A 12276-nucleotide genomic window follows, 5' to 3' on the forward strand; every position below is an offset into this window, starting at 1 on the left:
TGAGTCAATATATGTCAAGCATTAGTAGAACATAGCTCGACATGGCTCATCTATCAAGAACCACTGCACGGCCGTTTCTTCTTCGAGGTCTTATTGCCCTACTGGCATCTGCCCAGGAAATGAGACATTGGTCCCTTCTGCTCTTGGATCCCCCAAGCCATCTGCGGGAGGTTCTGCTCCCCACCTCCCACCCTCCAACCATGGCTGGGCCCAAAGAACAAGGAACAAAACCACCTCTTAGGGATTCACCAATATATGTGCACCCATCACACATGCTCTGCCTAGTCTTGGAAACTTGGCTCTTAAATCATATTTTCTACCGAATCTATCTTCTATGCCTTTGGAGCCTAAGGGCTTTTGACACTCAGAAGCAAGGAGACACATTCTTGTTTCTCTGCTTTCCACTTTCATGTCCTTCCCCTAAAGCGATGCAAAATCTTGGCTCAGCTTGAATGTGAAGGAAGGGCCCAAGGGACAAGGAAAGACCAGGGGCAGTGGTGGGCAGACGGAAACAGTGGTCAATACTTGAAACATCTCACTGTCTTTTAAGAGACAAGTTGCCTTGTAAATCTAAAGAAATGTCTGGTCTCCTTGTGTCTTATCTCTTTGACCGGAGCATATGTGTAATTTTGACTGATTTTCCTTGTACTCTCAGCCTCCAAGAGGGCAGGTCACGTCTGTCTTGTTAGTTGTTGTGTCCCCCGTGCCTAGCACAGTTCTTGGTGAGAGTAGGTGCTCCATCAGTGTCTACCGATAAACAAATGGGGTCAAGGACACACACACACACACACATTCATACATACCCAGTAACTGGTACTTATGTTAACTCTCCAGGGTTCAGTGTGTATGTATTTGGCGTAGGTAGGGACCTCATCTGACATTTCATTGCTATTTTTTCAACACACAAAAAAGAGTCAGAATTACTCTCTCATGAACTTCATGGGAACATGGGGGATCTTTAATGTGTCCTCCTACTGAGGTGAAGCAGCCAGTGGCACAGTGTTAGCTTTCTTGACTTGAGCTATTCCACCATTGGTGTTGAGATTGTTGAGCCATGCCTCTGAAGCAGAGAGGAACAGGCACACGGTAGGTGCAGAGTTTGACGCATATAGACTCTTTAGATTCTTTCGTCCTGAAACTCCCCTAATTTCCCATTTTATCTATTATAGTTGTGAACTGAAGAAAAAAATAATACATGTTTCTATATACTTGGACTTCTTCCAGGATGAACCATTGTTCAAGTTGTGTCATTAATTATGAAAGATAGCATCTGTCTCCCAAGCCATTCATTCTCATGAGGTTGGCTCTGGTCTGAGTTTGACAACATGGCCCAGCTCTGTAAAGAAGGAGCCAGCTGGACCACTTGTGGGCCCTTCTTTGTAAAGGCTTGTTATCTTATATGGCAGCAGATGGCCTTTGGATGCTCCAGCTTATGATTTGGCAAATAGCCTGGTGATTGATTCCAGGATTCTCAATGAGGTTGATGTTGGCAGTAGAGATAAATGTAGTCTGGTTGTAGACGTGGGAGTTGGTGTTAGCCTTTGTTGCAGCTAAAATGACTAGGCTTTATTTAGGAGACTATCTTTGAAGATAAAATCCTTAGCTTAAGCCGAGGAAGCAAAAAGGGAAGCATTTAATGAAGTCCTACAGCCCTCTACTGGCCCTTATCATATCTGAAGTTGTGAATAGATGAAATGTTTCCATCCAGAGTTTCAATGTGGTATCTATTAGAAGAATTTCCCTAAATGGCTCACTATTCCTTCAGGGCACGTTCTATTGTAATTTTTAGCTAATCTCATAGTAGCTTTGGGACAAACAAAACAGTTTTGCCTGTTTTGGTCTTTTTCCTCCCTCCCTAAGAGAAGAGAGTATTGGAAATTCTCTAAGTTACTTGTAGCATGCGTTAAAGTTTTACTTAACTGATTAATGATGGAACTGATGGGGAAGACGTAGATTAACCTTCTATAAGGCAGTAAAACTATAACTCTTCTGTAATAGTTTTAGGTTAATTTCTCTACCAGGCTACAATAACATATTACAAATTATAGAACCCTATTAATGTCTGCAGATTAACCTTAATTTTACAGGACTGCACATCGCCGTGCTTTATCAGACGTGGATTGTTGGTCAATATCCTGTGACAACAAAGCCCCATTCCCCAAGAATGTCAGATGAGGGTAACACAGGTTGATTGGAAACCGCTCTATCACCTGGCTACTCAAAAAGTGATATTTGGACTAGCAGCATTGGTGTCACTGGGGAGCTTGAAAGGAATGCAGAATCTCAGGCCCCACCCTAGATGTCCAGAATCAGAACCTGTGCTATAGAGATCGAATGTTCATATCCCTCCAAAATGCAGGTGTTGAAAATCTAATGCCCAAAGTGGTGGTATTAGGAGGTGGGGCCTGGAGGAGATGATTCAGTGGAATCAATGCTCTTATAAATGGGGCCCTAGAAAGCTCCCTTTCCTCTTTGGCCATTGAGGTTATGCTGAGAAGATGGCCGTCAATGAAGAAGCAGGTCCTCACCAGGCTCCAGATCAGCCAGTGCCATGATCTTGAACTTCTCAGCCTCCAAAACCATGAGAAATAAATGTTCGTTGTTTATAAGCTGCCAAGTTTATGGTATTTTTGTTATAGCAGCCTGAATGGACTAAGAAAACGTGCACTTCAACGAGACATCCATATGATTCGTGTGCGCATTGAAGTTTAGGAAGCACTGCTTTGCAATGATATTTTAAAAATCAAGCACTTAGAATTTTCACTCTTTCCGGTTTGAGATAAATTTTTCTTCTGTAGTACTTGCCACACACCACACTAGATGAGTGGTAAGCCCAGGTCTTGGGCCTCAGAAAGAGTCCTCGATCCTAATCACTGGGCCTAAAACGACGAAGTCCTTTCAACCAACTCCAGGCAGCTCGTCACCCTCAATGCGGTAGTTGTCTTCTCCTGCTTCTGGGTGAGGCTTTGGAATTAGGTTTTCTGTAGGAAATCAGCAGGGTTTCCTCGGTTTGGGCCCTGGTTCTGCCAATGTATGTGCTGGTGCTTTTCATGTATTGTCATGTTAACCCTCAGGAAACTCAGATGAGGAAGCGTCACCACCCCCAGTTCTCAGAGAAGTGCCCAAGATCACATGACTGGAAAGCACATGGGTGGGAATCAAAATCAGGCAAAATTCCAGCGCCTTCTTTCCATGCTGTCTCCTGTCACCTAACCACTGTAGCCCGTGGCTGTCTAGTCTAATTCAACTAGACACGCTCCAAACATCCTTCTACTTCTGAAAATTTTTGGATTCATTGATATGTTCATTGCTAATTAAGAGCAATCCTACAAAATTATTAATAACCAACATCATCTTGATATCATTAACTAAGCACCAGCAATAAATACACTCTTCAGGACTCCTCTGTATTCTTCGTGTATCTCACTTTAGTTCTAACTTATCATTTGTTACAGTTTTTTGAAAGTAGCTGTTGACTCATCTGCTTCTCCCACTTGGAGTTGCCTTCTGGAGAGGAGGGGATGGTGTGCTATGTCTTATGTAGACTTATATTGCCAGAAGCTGGTAGAGTCCTTTACACATGTTTAGTATGCGATAAATATTTATCGAAGTACGCCAAACCAGTCAACATAAAACTGGACTAGGAAACCCTCCAATTATAGGACTCAATTGATATACTATAAACCCATCATTATATGAATATCTATGTATTTATATTCATAAAATAAAACCACCATGCCATTGCACAGTGGAGGATTTATTTCACGTATCAATTCCTTCAAATGGACAGGGGTCTTCTGTTCTATGTTTTTTCTGCTCAGTGAAACAATAAGTTTGAAGGAAAGTGGCATAAATGATAAGAGAATTAAATGGCAGTATGACAACCATTGATCTGGTTACAAAGGATAAATAGTTTCAAAAAAAGGTTGCATAAGTTTGTCATAGGGTAAATTTAGGTCAGGAGTTCTCAGCTGGGGCCTAGTTTGCTCCCAAGGGGACGTTAGGCAATGTCTGAGACATTTTTGGTTGCCATAACTGCTGGTGGGGATGGAGAGGTTCTTCCTGGCATTTAGTGGGAAGAGGCCAGAAATGCTGCTAGACATCCTATAATGCACAGAACAGATCACCAGGACAGAGAATGATCCAGCCCAAAATGTCAGTAGTGCCAAGATCGAGAAACCCCGATTTAGATGGACCCTCGGATAGTGCTAGACCTATAGTGTGTTCTTATTGGTTGATTGCTTGGCTCAGCACATGGCCTCTGACACCCTCAGCATCTCCACAACTGCATAAAGAGAGTCATTGTCTAATGGAGATCCAGAGGCACCACAAGCCCCAGAACTGCCCTCTAAATCAGCGACAGAATGTAGCTGCCTCAAGGACATCCCCTTCCTCTCAGATCCTAGGACCCACCCTCCACGACAAGCCACCATATCTGCCATTTACCCGTTCATCTATACACCCATCACCTGTAACTGGACCTTATATTTTTGTTGGCACAGAAGGTGTGTTTTACTTCATTGCACCCCATTGGCCACCATTTCCCATAATTCTGCCTTCCAATGCTTTGGCACTCATGGCAGGATAATTTTATTTACTTTTGGGTTCAATGGTTAAACAGTTGTTCATCTGTAAATATCTTCTATGGTAAATTGCAACTAACCAGCAGGTGAAGTGACGAGAATCGCCCATTCTGCATAAATTAGGATTCATGGTACTTGGCATTCAGATTTGTGACCCTGGGGTCAGGGTTCATGTAAGTTTAGGTATTTAGGGTTAGAGAGAGAGAATTCCGTGAGTTCTCTTTTCTTCCTTGATTCTCTGGTTTGTGAGGATGTTGTCTTTATGTGGGAAATAAAATGGAGACTTCATTCACACAAGCAAAACAAAAACAGAAACAAGCTGTTGTGTCTGGGTGAATATTTGTGTTTGATGAGGCGTGATGGAGGCTAACATGTACAGGTATGTGACAGGAGTGTCAGCCTTACACAAGCTCGTGACTTAGGTAGAATATGCGTTTGGCATCCATCTCCTTACTTCTCCAGACCTTCTCCCACCCCGTGGTCTGGCCCCTTCAGCCTGGTACTCTCAGAAGTCACTGATGCCCGCCACCAGGAGGAACATCTGAGGAGCACTTACTCCTTTGGTGCTGAGTAGTGAAATGTCTTGTCCATACCAAGAGCACTTGCATTTTAACTCAGGAACCCCAAAGAATGAATCACCAATAATAAGATTTCAAACATTAGGCCATTAGGGTGGGATCGATTTTGAGGAGTCCTTCCTCAGTGTCCCTCAAGTCAGACTGTCTTTAAGCAAAAGTAGGTAAAACAAACACCAGAAAGACTTCAGATCAGAGTCCTGTGAGATAATAATAATATTTTTAAAAATTCATGTTTAAATTTTTGCTCTTATTTTTTTCCTGTGGCTATCAACTAGAAACAAGCACCTTTAGCTTCTAACAAAGGAAAGAAGACAGGTTCCAAGGCTGTTTGATCTTTGCAAACTTTTGTCATCCTAGGAAACTTATTAATAGATAAATGACAAAACGCATCATTGTATTTTGTTGCATTCAGAAATTGGTTTTCTTTATGGTCAGGAATTTTAGTTCTAAAGGTGTGTAAAGAGGACAGTTTAGCAAGGCCACAGGACTTCTGATGGTGGCAATATTTACTAAGCACTTACCGTGTATCTGGCACTGTTCCGTTTTCCAGTCATGACCCTACTTGTAGGTTACTCTTTTGTCATCATCCCCATATTATGAGTGAGGAAGTCCAAGGTCACAGCACGTACATGCCAGAGCCGGGTCTTGAACCCATGCTTCCTGGCTGCAGGTTTCTTAGCCTCTTGCTGTGTGTTACCTCTCCAGTCAAAACCAGGCGCCTCTGCTGTCCTCAGGGAGCTTTCCCACTGACGGGATGGGCCTGCACATGATGAAAGGGAGAGAGTCCTTCTAAATATGCTAATGCAGCTCTTTCTTGCTTTTCAGGTCTCGGAGGTGCCCTGGGCTACATTTTGGGCGCCATTGACTGGGCGCATCTGAAACTGGGAAGAATGCTGGGCACAGAATTCCAGGTCATGTTCTTCTTCTCCGCCTTGATGCTTACTTTGTGTGTTGTTATTCATCTGTGCAGTATTCCTGAAGCCCCACTTAGAGATGTTGCAAAGGATATTCCCCCCCAGCAAGACTCCCAAGACCCTCTCTTGTCATCAGACAGAATGTATGAGTATGGGTCTATCGAGAAAGTTAAAAACGGTTATATAAACCCAGAGATGGTGCTGCAGGGAGAGAAAACAAAAAATACCCAACAGGTAAAGATGCAAATTCTTTTTTCTTTACTTGGGAAAAATATTCTTGTTCTTACCCTTTCTTATTATTATTATTTGTCGTTGTCTTTTTTATTATCCTTTGTCTTTGCTTTGTTTGCTTATTTGATGTGTGGAGTTTTGTGAAGTCTAATTGAATCCTCAAATCCCCAGTAGCTATTATCCCTTGGAATTAAAACTTTGCACCCAAAAGGAAACATGTATGTCTTTTCCTCTGGTTCTCTTGTCTCTTACTCTTTTCAGGGCATTGAACCAGGGAAGATGAAGCCAGTTGGAAAATGTTAGACCATAAGAGAAGCCTGGAACCATCCTCAGGCCACAAGAAATATCTTCACTTCTTAGATTAGTATTACAAATTTGTTCCTCCAAATGACAGCATCCTCGGTTTGGATAAACTAAGAGGTTATTGGGATGAAGCCTTCATTTTATCTTGATCACACAGCAAATAGAGAAAATGTGAGAATCTACATCTCCGGAGACCAGGCTAGACCACCTTTCCCTGCACCAGGCTGCCTCAGGAGAGCACCCAACCCCCTGCCCATCCCAGTTAGCCTGGATCTGCCTTGTCGTGCAGTTCTGCAAGGCAACCCATGCCATCATTAAAAGATGTGTGTGTTTTTGAAGATTTATTTGACATAATATTCAGATAAAACACACAGACACATACAAAATGATCTCCTTTTTGGGCAAAGCTACACATATACAGGGAAAAAAAGAAAGGATATATATCCCAATGTTAGTTGAAGTTATTTTCTCTGGGTGATGGGGTAACAAGTGTTTTAATTTTCTTTTCAAAACCCTGCAGTATATCCAACATTTCTATGATGGACAAGTATTACTTTGAAAATAAAGAAAAAATAATGTCATGGTTTAAGGAACAAAACAAGGCAGGGTTCTACTACAGGTAAGTAGACATTACCCTGAGAGATTATCCCGGCCTCTTTGCCCCATTGATAGATTATGACTTCCTGCCAAAGAGTTACCCAACAGAGGCTGTCTCACTCCATTCGCAACTCATGTTGTGAGGAGCATATGAAATCAAGTGAGTAGAAGTCTTATGGAAGGCCTAAAACCCTCCACACTCATAAGAAAATAAATTCATCAAATACAATTAACTTTCTAGTATGTGCCACATACATACACACTATAGGCTGTGAATGATTTTATTTGATTTAAAAACAAAATAAAACAACTTGAGAATAAAAAATGGAGTAACATATCTTAGGCTCAAAGCCAAGCAACTAGCTCTTCTATTCCAAATGTGCATCTGGGGAGCGTCCCGCTGAGCAATGGGAGTCCACCCGACATCAGGGCCGGGACGCTGGCCGTCATTGCTTGTCAAAGTCATTACTTTCCAAAATGAAGGTGGTTGTACAATTTGAGAACTGGAATTTTTTTTTTTAATGGCAAGAAATCGAATTATTTCAGGGTTCAAACCAGATCCCACAAAATCCATCTGCAGTTTCTCACATCACCATTGCTCAGTTCAACCTTTCAGTAGGCTCCTTTTGAGTGTACTTTTGCAAAGTTCTCTTCCCTCCCAATGGCTCTGTGCCTTTTCACTTATGAATCCATCACCACCCAATCTCCAGTTGATGAAGGCACGCAATACATGCAGTAAAACTCCCGGAGGCTCTGAACCAACAAGAGGCCTTTACCAAGGGAATTGATGAGTCAGGGAATAAGATGCCAGCTGAATTTTTATTCCGAGTTAAAATACCCAAAGGGGCTTTGGATATTTACATTCCCAGCTTTTACAGAAATACTGGGCACAATATGAAAGCTCATATTTATTTTTGGTTGAAAGGAAAAATTAGGTTAACAATAAAAGCAGGGTGAAAATTATGTATAAGGCAGCATAAATTAATATTTGGAATGAGGCTGAACTCTTGCTGGCCAGATTAACTTTTTAAAATTTTGCATTTTTGGAAAGAAGGGAAGAAAAGTGAAGATAAATCATTTAGTCTCAGGCGTGAAAATCAGGCTGTTGTTTCTCCATCTGTACCTTTCGCTGCTTCTTCCTGTGGTTGAGTAAAAAGTAATAATTCTACATTGAGTTTCTGTTACAGTCGCCATTTATTTTGACAGGTACCATATTTTACATGCAGAAAACAGTTATTTTTCCCAATTCCAAGGGAATGTCTATACTTTTTAATACTGAGATTAAGTAAAAGAAAACTGGTTCAGTCGTGGTCAGTAGGTTGAATACTACAAAACTGATGAATTAAAAAATCAACTTACACCACAAACCTACAATGAGTAAATATAATTTTACACAATAAAGAAGTAAAAAGCATAATTATATAAGGTTAAGAATTTTAAAATAATATACTGTTATAGTTAAAAAAGAAAAGCTCAGGAGACTGTCTTGTAAATGAACCAGCCAGGATTCAATTTCATTATGTCAAGATTCAGAATAAATAAAAATCTGACAAGAAAGACCTGCTAACCAGCCATGTTGATGTTTACAGTCTCAGTGTCTTCAAGGCAGCTGACTGCTTAATATTTCCAAGGTTTCTTTCTTCTCTTATACGACAAGGTGTTAAAGGTTGTTTCATTCTTTGTATTTCAAAACAGTGTCTCAATAGTTCAAAACTTCTCATTCTCTCAAGGCTCCTGATACCAAAAAGTTGTAGCCTCCAGTTTTAACATAATTTAAGTCTAAATTAAAAAATTTGGGGCACATGTGCTCATTTTGTGTGTGTGTGTATGAGGGTGTGTGTGTGTGTGTGTGTTCTAAGTGTTCTCAATTCTGACTCAACATAGAGCTCATTTACATGTGTTGGCTGGTGGCAGGATCCAAGGAAATAAACTAGAAGGAGGTACCTGGCCAGGAGCAGAGAATTGATTGGCTCTCTGTATTTGTTTTCTATTGCTACATAACACATCACCACAAATTTAGCAGCTTAAAACCACATCCATTCATTATCTCATAGTTCTATAGGTCAGAAGTCTGGATGGGCTCAGCTGGGTTCTCTGCTCAGGGTCTCACAAGGCTGAAATCAAAGTGTCAATGGAGGTACATTCTCATCTGGAGGCTCAACCAGGGAAGAATCTGCTTCTGAGCTCATTCAGGTAGAATCTAGTTCCTTACGATTGTAGGACTGAGGTCTCTGTTTTCTTGCTGGCTGTTGGCCAGGAGTCACTCTCATCTCCTAGAGGCCACTCTCAGTTCCTTTCCACATGGCCCCCTCCACCTTCAAAGCCAGCAATCCTTGTGTTTTGAAACTCTTTGACTTCCCCTTCTACTCTCAGCAGGAGAAAACTCTCTGCTTTTTAAAGAGCTCATGTGATTTGATTAGGGTTACCCAGATAATCTCCCTTTTGATTTAACTCAAAGTCAACTGATTTGTAACCTTAATTATATCTGCAAAATTCCTTTGCTGTATAACATAGTATAATCATGAGGTAACACCAGGGGATGGAGATCATGGAGCCATCTCAGAATTCAGCCTACCACACTTTGAGTCAAGAAATCTAAGAATTATAATCATCTGAGGGCTAGCTTAGATCTGTGAGCTTTGTCCTCATGCAGTGGTTCTGTCTTTCAAAGATAGGACGCTAAATGTCTCTTACATCTTGGCCCAAAGAAATCTCCCTTTCCAGTCCCTTCACCCTTAGGTCCCCAAAGCCCCATTATGGGCCTGAAACTGCTAAGTATCCACACTTAACAGAACACCTCCTATGAGACATCTTCATGGAAACCGTGGTGCCATGCCCACAAAGTGTGACCCTGTGTGATGATCGACTGACAGATACGTAACATGGCGGTGTGCTCTGTCTCCCACAGCTAGTTTGCATGTCTGCTCTGAAGGTCACACCTGTCTCATGTTTTATTCCAGACTCGGAGGACAATGACCATGAAGTCACTGCTGAGGGCACTGGTGAGTATGCCTCCCCACTACCGCTACCTTTGCATCAGCCACCTCCTTGGATGGACCGCCTTCCTGTCCAACATGCTCTTCTTCACAGATTTCATGGGCCAGGTAATGAACATGTCTTTGCACACGCACAATCATTGACTTGCACATCAATCCCTCATTCAGCACCTGTCAAGTTTCTACTGGGCTGACCTCTAGGATGGGCACGGTAAAAATGTAGAAAGGAGTACCTTCAAGGAGCTGGCTTACAGACAGTTTCTAGAGGCAAGTCACCACACCCTAGACAATGAGAGGACACTATGGGACCAGTACTTGATTAAATACAACAAATAGGGAAAAATTGATGTGAGCTATAGTGGTCATAACAGGCTTAATAAAAGAGGTGCAGCATGATCCAGGCCTTGAAGGGTAGGAGTTGGAAAGAGAGAGGAGAGGGAGGAAACATTCCGAGCAGGAACAAGAATGGCATGCTTGGAGATGAGTCAGAAGCCTATTGTCTGTACCAGAAGATGGGTTGCCTAAATTGGGTTGGGCCAGATGTTAGGCGGAAGGAGGAGTGTTAATGATCCAGGGAGAGGATAGGATTTGTTAAGGCTTGATGTAGTAAGCCTTAGGACTTCCTTAGGTCCTTGAGTAGAGGTGTGAAAGAATGAAAGGGGTGACATGGTCATGGGAGAATGAGGTCTGTGCCCTAGGAAAAGCTCCTCATGGGTGGAGAGCAGAGTATATGAGAAGGGGCATATGTGAGGGGCAGAGTATATGAGAAGGGGCATATATGAGCAGAGTATATGATAAGGATCACACTGCATTTGTAGCTCAACAACCCCAAATCTCTCTTTCAGATTGTGTACCATGGGGATCCCTATAGTGCACACAACTCCACAGAGTTTCTCATCTACCAAAGAGGGGTCGAGGTTGGATGTTGGGGTTTGTGCATCAACTCCGTGTTTTCCTCACTTTATTCTTGTAAGTCTCCTCTTTCTAGGAGTGTCTTCTAAAGAGCTCTGGTCTAGCAGAATCTTGCATTTTATATTTCTATATTTATTATTTGCTCTTTAAAATACTAGATTCTTGATAAATATATGGAGGTCAGGTAACAAGATGGTGAAGTGTTGGACGGACGAAGGATGGAGTTCCAGCTGGAAGTCGTGATCGGCAGCAAGTCTCTGTTCTGCTGGAGTTGGATCATTGGCGAAGTTTCATGGATATGCTTATCTGATTTGTGGATGACACAAAACAGCAGGGATGGTTAATATGCTAGGTGACAAAATTAACATGTAAAATGATCTTCGCTCAGATGGGCAGGGTGGTATGTTACAGGAGCACTGTTCCGGGATTGAGAGTAATGGCTTTCTTTCTTAGGTACCAGCTTTCCATGGGGTCTGGAGCCTGTTAACCCCCACTTAGCTAAATTTCAGCTGTGAGGACACTGTAAACAAAGGGATTTCTTCAATTGGTTTTAAATAAGTCCAAACTGATGTTACTTCAACTCCAGGGCATCACATAGACTCATTTTGTGCTTGCTAATGTGGTTGGAAATCTCCAAGCCCTGTATACATTGAATCAAGTGAAAAGTCTGACCTATAAAATGTATGCAGTTTCCCTATTTGGAGTGGAAATTGGGCTCCTGATAATGGGAGCTCCTCCAGGATTGTGGGGAGAATAACTGGTCCCTGACTTGGAGCTCTAGGCTTTGGACAGGCCCAGGGGACGGCAGTGGGATGGCCCAGGTGGGGCAGGGGGAGGTGATGTAGGACATTCCCCGTTACCATTCTCAGAGGCATCATTCTATCATTGACGTGTGCTTCTTATGGGGCAAGAGGGTGACATATACAATGACCCCTGGTTTGGTGTTTAGCCTTCCACCTAGCCATAGCATGGCAGGAAATCTGCTTCAAGATCAAGAAAATCTCTTCAAAATATAGCACAATTGGGAAAAGGGACCTAATATAAACATACAAGGAATTAGTGAACCAAATAATCATAAAACCATAACATTCATTATTTTTAAATTTATGACAACCAAATAGTGGTGGCTTAAATCTTACATTTCCTTAGCAAAATTCTCCCT

At 42.0% G+C, this 12276-nt stretch overlaps 1 protein-coding gene across 2 annotated transcripts in view; it reads left to right on the plus strand.

The window, feature by feature from the left end:
- SLC45A2 (solute carrier family 45 member 2) overlaps nucleotides 1-12276 on the plus strand; it is a 28944-nt gene that overhangs the window by 11121 nt on the left and 5547 nt on the right. Inside the window, exons 3-5 of one of the 2 annotated variants that reach the window (XM_046672476.1) lie at nucleotides 5987-6309; nucleotides 10167-10208; nucleotides 11048-11171. In XM_046672476.1, coding sequence (XP_046528432.1) covers nucleotides 5987-6309; nucleotides 10167-10208; nucleotides 11048-11171 — 489 coding nt within the window. Of the gene's footprint in view, nucleotides 1-5986; nucleotides 6310-10166; nucleotides 10311-11047; nucleotides 11172-12276 lie in introns of both variants that reach the window. The other variant, XM_046672475.1, reaches the window with a different exon arrangement.

This window comes from Equus quagga, chromosome 9, assembly GCF_021613505.1.
Source record: "Equus quagga isolate Etosha38 chromosome 9, UCLA_HA_Equagga_1.0, whole genome shotgun sequence".
Lineage (NCBI taxonomy): Eukaryota > Metazoa > Chordata > Mammalia > Perissodactyla > Equidae > Equus > Equus quagga.